Source organism: Podarcis pityusensis (genome assembly GCF_964106645.2).
Source record: "Podarcis pityusensis genome assembly, chromosome: 10".
NCBI lineage: Eukaryota > Metazoa > Chordata > Lepidosauria > Squamata > Lacertidae > Podarcis > Podarcis pityusensis.
The window spans coordinates 20110138-20128429 of NC_138035.1; the positions used below are offsets into that span (position 1 = coordinate 20110138).

At 45.3% G+C, this 18292-nt stretch overlaps 1 protein-coding gene across 1 annotated transcript in view; it reads left to right on the forward strand.

Moving 5' to 3' along the window:
- Nucleotides 1–18292, forward strand: part of LOC308457604 (sodium- and chloride-dependent GABA transporter 1-like) — a 56763-nt gene that overhangs the window by 19319 nt on the left and 19152 nt on the right. Inside the window, exons 2-10 of the mRNA XM_080971622.1 lie at nt 684–1020; nt 6819–6950; nt 8062–8162; nt 10389–10498; nt 11741–11873; nt 12358–12492; nt 13852–13955; nt 15991–16115; nt 17396–17508. Of these exons, the coding sequence (XP_080827748.1) occupies nt 777–1020; nt 6819–6950; nt 8062–8162; nt 10389–10498; nt 11741–11873; nt 12358–12492; nt 13852–13955; nt 15991–16115; nt 17396–17508 (1197 nt within the window). The 5' untranslated portion in view covers nt 684–776. The remainder of the gene's footprint in view (nt 1–683; nt 1021–6818; nt 6951–8061; nt 8163–10388; nt 10499–11740; nt 11874–12357; nt 12493–13851; nt 13956–15990; nt 16116–17395; nt 17509–18292) is intronic.

The window sequence follows — 18292 nt, forward strand, 5'->3', positions numbered from 1 at the left end:
GTTATAAATAATCTTACCTCTTTGACAGTCACTTTATTCCCTAAACCACAGCAACAGGGTCACCTTGGGGGGAGCCTTCCTTATTTGCAATCTATTGCAGAATTGCTTTGACATTCTGCAAGTCACCCCCCAATATTGGCTTAAGTGGGAAACCAGCAAGCAGGACCCAAGCACAAGAGCAGGGGCATAGGAAGGGGGTGCAGGGGGTGCGGTCTGCCCCAGGTGTTCACCCCTGAGGGGGTGACAAAATGGCATACCACAGGGGGGTGGCACTTATTGCAGGGCCTGGCCTGCAGCATGCCTGAGCCACACGTCTCTCCTAGGAGTAATGCGGTGGCTTGGGGCCCTGCGCTGCCCGAAACAGCAGTGTGGGGCTTGCATCCTTCCTGGGTGGATCACCACAGTGCCCCCCGCCCTGGGCAGAGCACAGATCACCACGGCACCCCGTGCACAGCTTGCCCCGCCCCCACCACTCTGGGTGCTGGAGCAGCTAACTACGCCCGTGCACAAAAGCACTCTCCCCCTTCTGCAATTCCCAGTAGCTGGTATTCACACACACACATTTGCATCCAGTTCAAAGCCCGGCAATTGTTTAAAACACTTTGTCTTTTACGTACAACATGCCTCAAGAAGTCTAACCCTCTTGTTGACTGGCCAAAGATAACTTCTCTTATACTTTTCAGGTACCACTGAGGAATTTGCCCACTGTGATCCAACCGTCTTGATCTTCTGAGGGTCTCCCCTCCCCTTCCTCCATGACGTAAATGTAAGCAGAAATGGGAAAGATCGACACCACATCCGTGGAGCTGAACTCGCCTTCTGAGATGAAGGAAGCTGCCCTAGAGGAGTCGGAGGAGCCCATTGGCTCAGAAAGCAAATACGCCAGCAAGAAGAAAAAGGAGGTCCCGGACAGAGGGTCTTGGAAAGGCAAATTCGACTTCCTGCTCTCCTGCATAGGATATGCCATTGGCTTAGGGAATGTTTGGCGTTTCCCATATCTCTGTGGCAAGAATGGAGGAGGTGAGATTGACCTGATCAAGACTTTGTTTACTCATTGCAATCATTTCTACCCCACATCTCAGGATATAAATCCTACTCAAATTTATTATTCAATTATATATTTTCACTTGACAGTTGATAGAAGATGGAGGTGATGAGCCGCTTCCTATGTTCCTATGCCTCACGCTCTCTCACGGTTTCAGAATGTTTACAGACCAGTCCTAGATGCAGGGCTGGCCCAAGACATGTCGGCGCCTGAGGCAAACCACAAAATCCTTCAGATACCTATACTGGGCCGAGGTCGTTTAGGGCTTTAAAGGTCAACACCAACACTTTGAAAGGTGGAGAATCAAATCAAGCTTACCCAACAGCTGAAGTGGCAATCAAAGGCCACTGTGGCAGTGTGGGCACTCTGAATCATGCCAGGTGAGTGCAGAGTAGACCCCAAAGGGCAACCCCTCTCATTTCTTCCTTAGGAGGGGACCAGCAACACCTCCTATTCACTGAGAGGCTGCTGTAGGGACAGCTCTTGCTGCTGAGGAGATGGAAGATGGAAGTAGTGGCAGCAACAAGTAATGCATTCCTTAGAGGATGGATCTGCTGCCCCTGTGCATCCTGCTGCCTGAGGCAGTCACCTCTCCTTGCCTCATGAGTGAGCCGGCCTTGCCTAGATATGTTTACTCACAAGTGAGTCTCTCTCACTGACGAGATCTTCCTCCAAAGAGGTGTGCAGGGGCTTAAAGGGGCACAAAAGACTTCCAAAGTGCAATCAAGCCAACACCCAACTGAAAATCTCAAGCAAGGCTCTGTGGCTGCTCTTGAAGAAAAAGAACCCGTCTCCTCAGTTCCAGGCTCTATTGCTCCTAATTTTTCTTAATGTAATTTGCCTACTTACTTTAATTATATCATTGCCTCTCCATCTGTTACTAAATCAGTTCCAATTAGGGTTGCCATCATTCAGTGGCCATGTGTCCTACTTTACAGAGGACAGCCCTCTGCTTGAAGGTGTCCTCTATATGATGGTCCATTTTAAAGAACCACCAGAAGGGAGAGGAGACAGGGGCCTTGAAGTTGCCCATCAACAGTTAGCAGCTAGACAGCAGACTGAGCAAGCACACAGGTCACCTGCTCACCTTCTTCACTACTATGGCAAATGTTTTGTGCTTCGATTCAAGCTATAGTCAGTATTTATGAATTTGCATCTACACATGCAAAGTTAACATATTCAATTCAGCACCTTGCTTTGTCTTCTTCTGGCGATGAATTTCTTCTTTCTGGTTGATGGCATAACTAGCCAGCCTAGAGCCATTCCCGACCTAGAGGGCATCCTTTTCCCTTCCCTTTTGTGATTGTGCAGAAGAAAACACTGCAGCAGTCATGAGTTTTCTTGTCATGTCTGAAGCAGTTGATCAAATTGGCTTTAAAATGTTTTATCTACCACAAGCTAATGCGCAAGTATGGAGAGGGATTTGCCGTAAATCTGAGCAATGTGCTGTGAGTGTGATTTAGAGTTTCTATAAGGAAGCTACACAGCTTCTCTTGCTGGAATTATGATTTCTGAGAAGTGTTTATCTTGCTTACTTGACAAAATTCATAAGGTACTTACAAAAATATTTTAAAAAAACTTTAAAATGCATAAAATTATCAAGTCCAAGAGCAGCATTCCAACAGAAGAACTATGTTGAATCTATGTAGACGGCTGCCATTGAAAGATGGCTGTTTTGCTTCCCTGGTAAGTTTAATGGCTGTGTGAAAGCAAAAAATCAGCAGGGAAACTGGTGCATCTTGTATAAACTGAACTACCCTGTGATAGGAACATAGGAAGCTTCCTTAAGTCAGGTGAGGCTAATTTGTTCAGCTAGTCTAATACTGCATACTCTGACTGGCAGAGACTCTCCAGGGTCTCAGGCAGAGGCTTCTATCTCCTGCTATCTGATCTTTTCAATTGGACATGTCTGGGATTAATCCTGGGTCCTACTTCTGTTTTCAAATACTATGGTGCCTCCCTTAGACTTTCCAGAGAGAGGGGCAGCAATTTCAATCCAGTTCTTTCTGGTCCAGCTCCAACGCTCTTATCTACTACATCCTCTGTTTTACTATAATTTTTTCCTCTAGATTTCTTTTTACCAAAGCAATCTGGGTAGAAAATGCAGGTACAAGGCTGAAAGAAGGATCTTTAAGTGGGAATAAAGGCCGTTGTGCAAAAACAGGCCAGTTGAACTTCCAGTTAACAGAAAAGATGGAGATTTCAAAAGGTGGACATGGCCACATTTTTGCAAACAATGTGAAGTTCCTGAGAGTCTGGATAGCTTTGTTCAGAACTTGCAAATAGTGCTATGGAAATGGAAAGACAATGTTGCACCCCCCCCACCTGCCTTTTTTATATTCTTCTCAATAAGTAGAACCAGACTGGCAGTCATCGCTGTATTAATTAGGAATCATTTGTGTTACCATTTGCATTAACGGCTGCAGATCTAATTTCTTACCTCGGCGCTTCCAAAGGCCAGTTTCATACTGGAATCTTTGTTATGCTAGGCACACAGAGCCCTCCATTTCTAGCCAAACAGGGTAAGATAATAAAAAAAGAATCAAATCAGAAGGAATTTCCAGGCACACAAAGCCTTCCATCAAGATGTAAATTATAAACGAAGGGCAATTCAAGACTGTCACATTTTCAGGAGGGCAACCAATCATATACTGGCAAATTCAAGTGGCATAATGGGAGCTGATTTGGAGCTTTTGTGCAAGGAACGTGCTTCCCTCGGAAATCTCCCTGCTGGAAAGTGAAAGAGAACACTTGCTTGGTGCAACATCATCTAACCTGACCACAAATAAAACAGGTTGAATACTCCATAAAGAGGTCATTTGGAAGTGACCTAAATTAATAATACATGTTAGACATTTATTAAAAAAATGAAAAAAAAATGTTCAGTAGCACCTTAGAGACCAACTAAGTTTGTTATTGGTATGAGCTTTTGTGTGCATGGAAAGAAGTGGACAATTTTTATATTTTTTTAATATATATTTCTACTGCATCAGACCAACATGGCCTGAATGTTAGACATTTATCCACTTTTCTTCTTCGAAGGAGAAGAAGCAAAAACCAGAGAAGTTTCCATAAGCTTCCTGGGATGTCTCTGTCCCACCCACTGCAGTAAAACTAATAAGAAAAATGTAAAAAGGGGTGGAAAGTAGCAGGAGTGAATTTTGGAGGAAGCACTCAGGGACTGCAGTTAATAACAGAGTATTTGTCTTGCAGGAGGATTTTATTACATTTACAGCCCTGTTAAACACTTTACAGCTATGAACTGACTCTGTCAACTAACAGATAGTGAAGATTTTATAGCATTCTTATTAATCTCAAAGTCAGGGGAGGGAGTCAATTTTAATGATGATGATGATGATCTCTCGTGTATACTTATAGATTTAGGGAAGGTTATATATACATTACAATAATCCTTTGGTCATCACTGGACAACAAATATTTTCTTAAACCAAAGATAAAATTATTTTATACTGTTTAAATGCCTGAAATATTAAGTTAAGACAGCACCATATAGCTGAAATCAACAGAGAGAGGCGGATATAGAAGGGAGAAATCAGAAAATGTGAATAATACTTATGGATTTTCACCTTTTACTGTCCCTTAATGTCAATTTATGTCTCCTCTCATTCTCCTCCTTCTCCCCTTTTTAATATAGCAAAATAGAGCTATTTCACTAAAAGAAAAGAAAAAAGAGAGGAATTAAGCAACCAAACCACCTTCCAGGGAACAGGAAGTGACATAAAGAGGAAATTCAGAAAAGCTATTGAAGGGGCAATTAATGGGTTATTTGCAAATAATCCCACTGCCACACTCAACAGGAAGCAGAAAACTTTTAATTACTATTGGAAGGTATCTTTGTTTAATGAGACTTCATTTTGGATCAAAATCGCAGCAAGAGCTTGTCCATGTTTGTGGCTGGTGCCAGAACAGAGCTAGACCTTTCATTCTGCTTCCAGCTGATAGATGAGGGAAAGGCAAGTTTCAGCTGTGGGGTAAAAGGCTCTAGCGAGGAAGCAAATTGTTAGAGAACTTGTAAGCAATTAAGCAAAATAAGATGTTATCATACTGGCCAATGATCCTGCCAATATATATAAGAACACCTAACAGTCAGTGGAAAAGGGACGCGGGTGGCGCTGTGGGTTAAACCACAGAGCCTAGGGCTTGCTGATCAGAAGGTTGGCGGTTCGAATCCCCGTGACGGGGTGAGCTCCTGTTGCTCGGTCCCAGCTCCTGCCAACCTAGCAGTTCGAAAGCACGTCAAAGTGCAAGTAGATAAATAGGTACCACTCTGGCGGGAAGGTAAACGGCGTTTCCGTGCGCTGCTATGGTTTGCCACAAGCGGCTTAGTCATGCTGGCCACATGACCCAGAAGCTGTACGCCGGCTCCCTCGGCCAATAAAGCGAGATAAGCGCCACAACCCCAGAGTCGTCTGCGACTGGACCTAATGGTCAGGGGTCCCTTTACCTTTACCTTTAACAGTCAATGGAGGTTAGTTCATTGGGGGGCAAATGGGGCACTGTCCTACCCGCCCCCAACCTGCCTGCCTTCTTACTTACAACTAGTCAGGAGGGTTGTACTGTGTGCTAGTTTCTTCCTCTACTTTCCATGTTGCCCTTGTAGAACTCAGAAGGGAGGATGGTGGGGACAAAATTAGTTGGCTTAGTCTTTCATGGGCTCTGGCTCCACCTACTGTTGTTGTCCTCCCTGCCTTCCACCCTCCTAGCCCTTATGGGCACCAGCTTCTACTGCTAATAGTCCACCCTGAGAGTATAAACTAATGATGGGGAAACCTCTGGCCCTACTCATTTTTAGCTCTGGCTGTGACCACCACTGACAGATTACCCCAAAGGGAATGAAGCACTTATTATCTGTCAGGGGTTCAGGGACAGAGGCACAGGGTAGGCAGGAGATGGAGAGCGATGGGGATGAGTCCCAGGACAGCGAGGAAGAGGATGACAATGACTCAAGAGATTCCATGAGTCTTTTCAGCGAATCAGAGGATTCCCAGAAGGGGGCGCCGGTGGTCAAGGCCAGGGGAGCCCCAGGGGGGACGTGTCAGGAGCAGGGGGCCAGCGGGGGATCCCAAAGTGGCAGCTGGGTGTCAGGACCAGCCTCCCTGCCAGAGTGCAGCGGAGGGGGTGGAGGTTTCAGTGTATCAGGGGAAGCAGCGCCGGCAGCAGAGAAGGGAGGGAGGTCGGAGCAAGCCACCCTCCCGGAAGGGGAGGGGAGTAGTGAAGGGAGTAGTGTAGCTGTTAAAAGGAAGGTTAGAGGTTGGGCGCGCGCGCCAAGTTCAAATGTAGAGGCACGCGGAAGTACAGGGAGCCCGGAGGAGGGGCCAGGTCCCAAAGCCCGCAGGAGGGGGCAAGAGCAGTCTGGGGATTCCGCGTCAGAGGAATCCAGGAGGGGCGAAACCCCAGCGGGCAGGAAGACCCTGCGGAAAAGGAAAGAGAGAAAGAGGTGGAGCAGCGCAAGCCTCTTAAACTGGTGCAGGGGAGGGACTGATTCAGAGGGGACTTCAGCGGTCTAAGCGTAACAGACGTAGGGCTGCGCGCCTCGGATGTGAAGCAAACAATGAACTGCAATAAACACCTTTGTATATAAGAAGAGATAGGCGTTGGTCTTTTGTGAGCTGAGACTTGAGGCAGCCTTGACATTATCAATGGGAAATATATATATTTCTAACAAGCTTTTTTTGCAGGTCTTGATGCACACACGGTTTACCAGCCATAACAAAGCAGATGCAGTGAGATGTTTTCCACTTTTTCCTCCAAGGTGCCTTCCTGATTCCCTATTTTCTGACATTGGTGTTTGCTGGGATCCCGCTTTTCCTGCTGGAGACAGCTCTTGGGCAATACACCTCCGTCGGTGGACTTGGAGTATGGAAACTTGCGCCCATGTTTAAAGGTACGTTGAGCTCATGACATTGATGCAAAATAAATAGGCCACAGGAATATCGGAAGCTGCTTTGTCAGGCAATCGGCCCATCTAGCTAAGGTGAGACTACCCACCTGAAAATGATGGCGATTGAAGCAAGGACCTTCTGCATGTAAAGCAGTTGCCATACACTGAGCCACAGCCCTTCCCCATAGAGTTGCAGTGGATGTGAGCATTGGGCAAGGGGCACTGCAAACAGCTTGTTGCATACCTATGAGGCTGGAGACTTTAAGACCCTGAAAGCCACTGCATATATTGGCTCTGGCAGAAAGAATGGAATTTGGTCAGTAGAGACTTGTGCATTAGGACAAATAGGGCACTGATCCACCAACCTCAGTCTGTAACTCAGCCAGCCCCTGCCTGCCTGCCTGCCTTCTTACCTATGCCCAGTCCAAAGACGACCAGTCCAGGCAACAGTGGCTGTCAGCTTACTCTTCCCTAGACTTGATGTTGCTCTCATAGAACTCAACAGGGAGGAAGATGGGGACCTAATTATTTGGCTTTGCTTCTTGTTGGCTCTGGCTTTTGTTTGTACCTTTAATCATTTGCTGCCACCTATGCTTTGACAAAAAATCCTGAACTGACACCGTTCAACAATGCAGTGTCAAGTCTTCCAGGTCACTGCCATCCATCCCTACGGGGGGGTGGGGAGGAGAGAGAAAGTTAACTCAGTTCACATTTAAAGGCAAACCTACATAATTTACACTTTCCAGCACAATATGTGAATCAAAACGCAGCCATCCTTTGAAATTTGCACTGCTCTGAATTTTGCAATGCAGTTCTCTAGCCGAATAATGTGTAAAAATGCATACATTAGTGAAAATAATGTCAAAATGCATTGTATTAGGAGAAACTGCTTTGTCAAAAAATGGATGTGTTGGGGGGGTTCGCAGACAAATTTTTATGAAAACTTTTTTTAAAAAAATATCACAACTTGATGTAGAAATGTAGAACTGAACTTGAGCCTAGGAAAAATTGAAACTGAAATAAATCAGAATTGACAGATTTTCCCACCCCTACACCTACCCATGTCAGCTTTGACACGACAGCTTCTCAATATACTATATTTCTTGTCTCTTAGGAGTGGGGCTGGCTGCAGTGGTTCTCTCGTTCTGGCTGAATATCTATTACATTGTCATTATTTCCTGGGCACTGTATTATCTCTTCAACTCTTTCACCGTGGTGAGTTTCTGCCATCCTCTCTGGTGAAGCACATGGATGGAGCAATGTATGCAAATTCCACCTTTGCACAGTACACTAGTTATTCCACAGTCATGCATCACTCTCTGTCCTCCTCCCAGGCATTATAAGGGACATTATCAGAGTTGAAGGATGCATTCCAGATGGGCAAAAACACTCAAGGGGTGTGTGGGAAGATGGGGCTGTGAAGGGCATTGCCTGGAGAAAATGGGTGTGGTGTGGAATGGGGCAGACAGAGAGGTTTGATCTGGAACCCTGGTATTGTGGGGTTCTTGGTCACAGAGAGGCTTCTTGGCTCAGTGCAAGAAGATAGGAGTGAAGTGGATGGGAATACTGGGAGTATGACCACCACCCTGCTAGCCATGCTATCATTCTCTGGTTTGGAACAAGGAATTGCTAGAGCAAATGTTATACAGTGGTAAAGGTAAAGGGACCCCTGACCATTAGGTCCAGTCGTGGCCGACTCTGGGCTTGCGTCGCTCATCTCGCTTTATTGGCTGAGGGAGCTGGCGTACAGCTTCTGGGTCACGTGGCCAGCATGACTAAGCCGCTTCTGGTGAACCAGAGCAGCACACGGAAATGCCATTTAGCTTCCCGCTGGAGCGGCACCTATTTATCTACTTGCACTTTGACGTGCTTTCGAACTGCTAGGTTGGCAGGAGCAGGGACCGAGCAACGGGAGCTCACCCCGTCGCGGGGATTCAAACCGCCAACCTTCTGATCGGCAAGTCCTAGGCTCTGTGGTTTAACCCACAGCACCACCCACGTCCCTATACAGTGGTACCTCGGGTTAAATACGCTTCAGGTTACATACGCTTCAGGTTACAGACTCCGCTAACCCAGAAATAGTACCTCGGGTTAAGAACTTTGCTTCAGGATGAGAAGAGAAATCGTGCTCCAGTGGTACGGCGGCAGCTGGAGGCCCCATTAGCTAAAGTGGTGCTTCAGGTTAAGAACAGTTTCAGGTTAAGAACGGATCTCCAGAACGGGGAAATGTGTGTGCATCCTATGGGGCGAATGCAGGCTTCAGGAAGCTATCCGCAAGCCTTGGGAGTCCCGCGGGAGTTCCCACGGGGCTCCCAAGGCTTGCACACAGCAGCCTGCAGCCCGAAACCCAGGGAGCGCAGCGCAGCACTGCACACCCCAGGCTTCGGGCAGATATCCGCAAGCCTGGGGAGACCAGCGTGACTTCCTGCCAGACTCTCTAGGCTTGCAGATAGCAGCCTGTTCTGGGGGCTGAAGTCGGGGGAAGCTCGGGCTTCCCCTGCCCCAGCCCCGTGCCTGGGGGGGGGGGGAATAATTTTTTTTCTTTATTCCCCCCCCAAAAAAACCTAGGTGCGCCCTATGGGGCGAAAAATACAGTATGTAACCAGAGGTACCACTGTAATTCAGTCACAGACCTGTTAAAAACAAAAGACTTAGTTGTAGTGTACATTGTGTTAAATATATGGCACATATAGAAAACAGGAAAGAGCAAAACAGTAACCATATTGATTTCTAGCACCTTATTTCTGAAGTATTTCAGGGGGGTGATGACCAGGGTTTGTTGGGTTCTTTCTCCACAATGCATTTCATGGCAGTGAAGCCATTCTGATCAACGTAAAAGGCTCCTTTGAAAGATGACTCTCCATGCAATCAATAGACATACAAAGCATCTGTGCTTATTGCGCCCTGGGATTCCACTTTATTTAGACACACAGCTGCTAAGAGGCTGTGTGTGTATCTTGGGCTTCTGTCCACTTTAGGGCTTTTGTTTGACTGTGTTCCACAAACACCGGTGAAACATCTTGCCAAAATATTTGTATTGTTGAGCCACTTTGGAGCCATATGTCGATAGTCCCCAGAGCAAACCAGACACCTGCAACTTCTGCTCTTGTCACTTAAATGCCGCCTAGTCATTTGTACAGATTACATTGTCAGGGCTTTGGAGGATTTCCAAAACAGAACTTTAGATCGGGACTTTGCCCTCTCCTGAGCCCAGAATGGGTAGTGACAGTTTTACAATGGTACAATAGCTTATATTACGGGAGAATCTCTTGCACCTCTGTTTGCCCACCTGAACCATTTTGCTGGCACAAGCGGCAGGAAATTGGGTTGCCCACCCATTGACAACCTCAAGCCTCCTGTGCACCTGACAGCTGCACCACAGGCAGAAATTCAACAGATGAAGCTGACCTTCACCCTCTCTGCTGACCTTTCCCCACTCAGGACCTGCCATGGCAGAGCTGTGGAAATGCCTGGAACACAGACCAATGCTTTTCCAACTACTCCCTCAATGACACCACCAACCTGACCAGCGCTGTGACGGAGTTCTGGGAGTACGTCCCCAGCCTAAGTCAGGTTTTGCCATCATTGGGGTCATCTCATCAGTGCAGGGGCTGGGGTGAGAAGGAAGGAGGGAGGGAGGGATGAAAAGGGTGGTGGGACTTTCTCATCCACCTTCTGTAGAAGTACCCTTATGTTGTTGTTGTTGTTGTTGTTGTTGTTGTTGGCATCTGTCTGTCTTGGGAGACAATGTGGGAGAGTCCGCCTTCAGGGGTGAAGTCAAAGTGTAGGAAGGTTACAGCACCTGCCCTTACATCGCTCATATATAAACACAGTATTTGTGTTGCAAAAAAGGAGGAGAGCATCAGAACGCTGAATATAGACATTCTTGTTGTTGTTCTTAATATTTGGTTGGTGTTCTCCTTCCCCTCCCCAACCTCTGCTTTGGAGAAGGTTTGGTGTTGTCCTGAGCTAACCTCTGCCTGAGCAGGATAGAACCCCCACCAGGAGCAAGGCATGGTCTTGCTCCTCATCCCTGGCCAGCAAGTGCAGGTGGGACAGATCTCACAGTTTTACCCCTCCCTCAATTTGGGTTGATGGGGACCAGCAAGCTTCCTGCCAACATACCTCCACAATGGACAAGCTCAGGGCAGAGTCCTCTTGGGCATCTGCTCCATTGCACTGCCTGTATAGCATGAAGTTCCATCTTTGATTTTTTCTTTTACTTGACTGGCTAAGTGAAGGGCAAAAGAGAACCAGCACCCCTTCCCTAGACTGGCTTCTCCAAACCAAGTCTCCAAACCAGACCTGAAACTGGATTGAAATGGAACTAAGTTAAGCAGCAGCATCCAACATTGTCTGGGACTGAGAGGCTGTCTTTCTGTGCTCCCCTTGTTCTCTTCTGGACCGGGGGGGGGGGGAGATCTTTCACTGGACCCCTAAATGAATCCTAAAGGCTGCTGTCACTTTTGCCCAGACAGCGTCCAAGTGTTCATGTTCTCCCCTTCATACCTCTTGGCATCCCATCTGACAGTCGGGTACATGTGAAACTAGACCCACTGAATTGTTTTCCCTCTCCCCTTAAAAAGAAAGCATGCCAGTTTGTCTTGGGTTAGCTCAGCCTGCTGTTGCCCCTGACTCTACCCACAGTCGGCTTCATTTACCATTAGCTGCCCTACCCACCAGCCCCAATGGACATCAGTCACCATTGCAAATGACTCTCAGCCTCTGGAGAATCTAGTCATTCAGTCTCTATGGATCTCAGTTGTTCTTATTTTCTCCCTGTTTTCTTGCAGGAGAAATATGCACCAGATGTCCGGAGGCCTGGGGGAACCGGGTAATATCCGCTGGCCTTTGGCTGGCACTCTGGCGTTGGCCTGGGTTCTGGTCTATTTCTCCATATGGAAAGGTGTTGAGTGGACCGGAAAGGTACTTCATGCTCATTGTGTTATCCAATACTACCTTTGATTGCTGCTTTCATTTGTTTATCTTGAAACTGAAATGTCCTCCAGGGTTTTTTCATTTTTTTTATTTTGCCTGAGTGCCTATAATGAAGGTTTCTACCTTAAATAGGTGTTAGTAAATCTGCTCTCTCACAAAATTCAAATATTGCTATATATCAGATGTTGTCAAATACTTATTGTTACTGCAGGTCAGCTGTTAGGTATTATCACATGCTGAACACTGCATATTGAATACTGTCAAATATTCAACTGCCACTGTATGTTAGCAGGCAGTTTGCATCCCATAATTACTAACAACTGAATCTGCTTTAGAATCTGACATCTGCATATTTCTTCCCCCATCCTAATTTTGAGATACCTTTTTGGAGTGTGGTGCGGGTAAACTAGATTCAATTTTAACATTTAACAGCAGCTTCCAAAACCTTTCTGTCTGTTCTTCTTGCCTGTAGGTTGTCTACTTCTCCGCCACGTACCCTTACTTCATGCTCTTTATCCTGTTCTTCCGTGGAGTCACCTTGCCAGGAGCCAAGGAGGGAATCCTCTTTTACATCACGCCCGATTTCAGCAAACTCTCCAAGTCTGAGGTTTGTATTTTCATCTGATCCGTGCGACAGGGGAACTAATTACCACTGCAGACAATAAACAGCCTGTTCTCCCGGCAAGTTCCTAGAATCTAAAATGGAAATAGGAATTGAATCATTTAGATCAACGCTTCCCAAAGAATGTCTTATAAATGCCCTGGTGCATCATGACACAGGACCACTTCTTGCTTGATATCTGTCATGTGGAGAATGCTGAAGATGTTGCCGCAGGCCAGCTGCTCCACCCCAACATCACAAAACAGACAATCCATTAACAAGGGACGGTGGTTGCCTTCATACCCTGCTTGAGAGCTCACCAGAGGCTTCCGTTTAGCTCCTGTCGGAAACAAAATGTAGATCTTTGGGCCAGTCCCACAGAGCTCTTCTTATGTGGGAAGGAACGCAGTGCAGTGGTAGAACATGTGCTTCTCATGAAGAAGGTCTAAGGGCCAATCCCTGCCCTGCTGGCATCTCCTATTAAAAATATCAGGTACATAACACTATGGGAATCTCCCACCCAAGTGTTAAACCGTTTCTCTGCCTAAGAACATGAGATGAGCTTGCTGGATTCAGCATCCTGTTTTCACAGTGGCCCAACCAGGTGCCTATGGGTAACCCACAAGCAGGAACGAAACACAAGATCATTGTCGCTTTCCGCAGTTTCCAGAAACTGGTATTTAGAAGCATTTTGCCTTCAACTGTGGAGGCGGAATATAGTCATCCAGGCTAGTAGCTTCTCCTCCATGAAATTGTTCCAGTGCTCCAAGTTGGTGGCCATCCCATGGGAGCCAGTTGCATAGTCTAACTCCATGCTTTGTGAATGAGTAATTTATTTTGTCTGTTTCCCAATGTACAGCTTCATTAGATGTTCCCTACCATTGGGACGCGGGTGGCGCTGTGGGTTAAACCACAGAGCCTAGGACTTGCCAATCAGAAGGTCGGCGGTTCGAATCCCTGCGACGGGGTGAGCTCCTGTTGCTTAGTCCCAGCTCCTGCCAACCTAGCAGTTCGAAAGCACGTCAAAGTGCAAGTAGATAAATAGGTACCGCTGCGGCGGGAAGGTAAAACGGCATTTCCGTGCGCTGCTCTGGTTCGCCAGAAGCGGCTTAATCATGCTGTCCACATGACCCGGAAGCCATACGCCGGCTCCCTCAGTCAATAAAGCGAGATGAGTGCCGCAACCCCAGAGTCGGCCACAACTGGACCTAATGGTCAGGGGTCCCTTTACCTTTACCTTTACCGTGGTACTATCTACACACTGACAGGCAGGGACTCTCCAAGGTTCTAGGCAATGGTACATCTAATCCCTTTCTAGACGATGTTCCTCTTATAGGATTTTAAACCATCTTCTTCCTTTTGTAGGTCTGGATGGATGCAGCCACGCAGATCTTTTTTTCCTATGGTCTGGGGTTGGGGTCTCTGATTGCCTTGGGAAGCTATAACACATTTCACAACAACGTTTACAGGTTTGTCATGTATACATTTATGTTCAATAATAATTCCAATAATGCTTTTTCAGAAGCGTTTAATATCACATTTGCAGATGTGGAAAGCACTTCACGTGAATTCATTCATTGCAATCCCAGCTGTTGTTTTTAATCCCATATTGCAGATGAGGCAGGGTGAGGGTAAAAGAAAGTAGTTTAGTCAAGGCCACCCTAGCCATCTCATGGTTGAGGTGAGATTTGAACCAAGGTTTATTTCCCCCTGACTGTATTTCCTGACTGATGATCGTTCAGCAGCACACAATCTTCCCAACACGGGCAGCAGACTGCTATATGAGAACATTCACATATCTGTGAGTGTTTTAAAATCCATCACTATCACCATTCTTGGTTCATTAGCAAAAGTTGTATAACAATTTCTATCTGGTCCTGTTTTCTCTGTGCCAGTCACTCCCAAACACTTAAGTTTTTCCCTGACACAATCTTTCCATTATGAGGAACCTTTCTCAGGGCTACTGAGCATCAGATGTTCCTTCAGATATGGGTTTGGCCTGCCCTCTGCTTATTCATAGGTAATATGTTTCCCAGGAGAGGCTGAAGAGGTCTCAAACATTCACACGGAAAACCTCTTCAACCCAGTTTTCTCTTCTTAACCCATTAACAAGAAACCCAGGCCTTGCTTAGAAACCTCAAGCTGAATTTCAGGCAGTCCATCCATGAAGAAACAATTTGTGGTGGCAATCAAGCTGCTGCATAAACACCAAACTGGGCCTTCCTCTTTGCTCTCATTTGTTCTGCCATCTCACTCTGTCTTCTTTGTGTAATGCTCTTTTGTTATAATTTCTGCTTTTGAACTCATTTATTCATTCATCCCTTTGTTCTATATTTCATCATGTTCCAAAGTACTGGGGCAGATAACTTTCAGGGTATTCAAATGGTGAGTCCCATGACAGGGTCTTTGCAGTAGTGGCTGCTATTATTATTATTATTATTATTATTATTATTATTATTATTAGTTGTTGTTGTTGTTGTTGTTGTTGTTGTTGTTATTCCAGCAAGTTTTAAAATGTATGACAGTATTGCTGTAATAATTGTTCAGTTTATGACTTTATTGATTCATGATTTTTATATCTGAGAGTCACTTGGCTTGTAAACTCAGAAAAGTGGGATAAAAATTACTGGAACTAAAATAGATAGATAGATAGATAGATAGATAGATAGATAGATAGATAGATAGATAGCATTTATGGAAACAGAATGCCCTAGAACAATGAAAACCATCCTCTCTGTCCCAGACCAGTAAAAGGCAACATATTTTTTTCATTAGAAAAAATGCCTTGATGTATTGAAGGACACTCCAAAGTTGATGTTCCATGGCTGAGATCACCTCTCTGTCTGCACCTTTGCTGCCTTATTGTGCTACATAGGCAGGAAACGTAATACTTCTAGCTCCTCGTCTACTTCAGAGGTTGTGATGGAACAGAGCAGTTTGAGCTGGGCTCTCTGATTGGTTGGCCTCAGACTGTTTATTGGGCTTTGTAGGTCCTTCTTCACCAGTCCTCTCACAACCTGCTCTGCATTCTGATATGCTACTGGGCCAAATTCAAGTTTCTGCTTTTGACCTACATAGTTTGGGATCTAACAGACCACCACCTCCTGTGCATGGCTGCCTGCATGCTAACATTATCTACAGTTCCACCATTTGGTGAAGACATGAGAGTGGATATTCCTACTAGAGGTACCTAGATTGTAGAACCTCCTCCTGAAAGTGGTTGGCTCCCTCTCTTTTATGTTTTAGGAGCACCTCAGATTTTTCTATTCCATCATGCCTTTAATCTATTTTAACCAGCTGAAGTGGCAGTGTAAACTGGCCCATTTCCCTCACGCCCTCATGCCCTCAGGCTGCTGTTTTAACGATTTGACTTATATTGTGCTTGGTTTCATCTCATTATTTTTATTGCATTTTTGTGTTTTAATCTGGAAGCCACCCTAAGGCTGAAAAGCAATGCAGAAAATACATACATATATTTTTTCTCTCTCTCTTCTCCCCCTCCAGAGACTCCATAATTGTTTGTGGCATAAATTCTTCAACAAGCATATTTGCAGGATTTGTTATTTTCTCCATCGTCGGCTTCATGGCCCACATCACCAAGAAGTCAATAGCTGAATTAGCATCCTCAGGTACAATCTCTTCAATAGGGAATGTGAGCCGGTACAGTCAAGGAACATAAGTTTGGCAGCACTGTGGAAACTAAACTTCAGGCATTTCTATAAAAAAATGGACTATTTTGTGGGGGAATGGCTGCAGTTGTTCTTTGCTGAAGGAAAGGCACATGAGGCATCAGTGGTGGCTGTTGGTTCCTATTGGGACTGATGGGATGGAAGGCACTGAGATGGAGGCAGCTAGTCCGTTGAGAGCAGACTGAGGTTGGTGAAGCAGTGCTCCATTTGCCATCATGGACCATCTTGCACCTTAATACACATGTTCAGAGGTACTTCATTGTATAATATTTATATCTGTTAATCAGGCACAATCTTGGTGGTGCTCCAAGATTCACATCCCTGCAAGAGTTTTTTTTATCATCATTTGCTTGCAAAAACAAACTTCTTCAATGAAATGCAGCTGCATTTGCATTTATTTATTATCTGTACTTACAGTTTGCCCTTCACCAAATGATCCCATAGCAAATTACAAAGATGTTATTAAAAAAAGGGCTCCTCCATTTGCCTGCCACTGAGACGGATGCAATAAGGGCCATCTTTTCTTCATATACTGTCAGATAGCAGATCTACTTTGACAAGAACCCTACTTAGCCATTGAATCACAATTGGTATTGTCAGCTTTCTTGACACCTGGTTAATATAATATTGACAGCGATCAAAGAGTTTACAACAGGGGTAGGCAACCTAAGCCCCTTGGGCTGGATGCGGTCCAATTGCCTTCTCAATCCGGCCCGTGGACGGTCCTGGAATCAGCGTGGTTTTTACATGAGTAGATTGTGTCCTTTTATTTAAAATGCATCTCTGGGTTATTTGTGGGGAATAGGAATTCGTTCATTTCCCCCCTCAAAATATAGTCCGGCCCGCCACATGGTCTGAGGGACGGTGGACCGGCCCACGGCTGAAAAAGGTTGCTGACCCTTGGTTTACAACATGAAATGTTTATCGAAGATTGAATCACATCAGTCCAAATCTTAAAGAGAGCCCAAATTAAGATTAAGCCCAAGTATCTGATCTGTTACTTCCAGATGTTGTTGCCAGTATCCCTGCTCCAAGCGACAATTCCATCTCACACCACTGAACATTTTGACAGAAGGGAAAATGCTTGTGGAAAGTACAACTGACCATAACTCAGTAAACACTTAAGAGATGCATTAATGTGCTCACCCTGCTGTGACTTGTGTCTGACTCATATCACAAAATAAAACCATAACCATTCATTGCGTCCTTGGTGGCTACAGGTCCAGGACTGGCTTTCCTTGCCTACCCGCAGGTCGTCACGCAGCTGCCCATGTCTCCACTCTGGTCGATCCTCTTCTTTTCAATGCTAATGATGCTTGGCCTTGACAGCCAGGTAAGGATAACCCATTAAAAATAACATCATGTTTGGCTGTGCAGTAAGAAGAGCCCTGCTGGATCAGATTAAAGCCCACAAGCAGGTCATGAGTGCAATAGAACCCTCCTGCAACTATTTGAACAGAGGCATGGTGCCTCTGATCCTGGAGTTAGGATAGCCTTATATTCCATGGACTTGTCTTATGCCATCTAAGTTGGTGGCCATCACCACTGTTTTTCCAGGTGGAAGTTCTGTAGCAACAGGCTGTACTAATTCCCTTCCCTTCTCTATAATCATCCCCTTCTTAGCAGGGTCAACATAAACTGGTGTAGCAAGAGATAATTAAAAGAAAATACAATGGGAAGTTAATAATTAGTTATAAACGGGATATGCAATAGTAAAAAAAGATATAAAATAAGTAATTGCAGAAAGGAAGGGAAGGAAGTTGAAGAAAACACAATGTATGGAGTGGCAGACAAAAATGGTTGAATATGTAGAATTAGCAAAACTAACACATAGGATTCGGAACCAAGAGGAAACAAAGTTCAAAAAGGAGTGGAGTAAATTTGTTGAATATATAAGTAATAACTGTAGAAGTTTAAAGACTGTAGTAGGATTAAAATAAATTTTGTGATGTGTATAGAATGTAATTAAGAATCTTCGGGAAAAGAGAATAACACAAAAACCTGTTGAAGGGAGGGAGGGAAGTCCGCACGCGAAAGAGCGTTTAGAAAATAAGTAGACTATGATTGTGGAATATTGGAGTCTTTATTTTGTTTGTTTGTGCTTATGAAAACTCAAT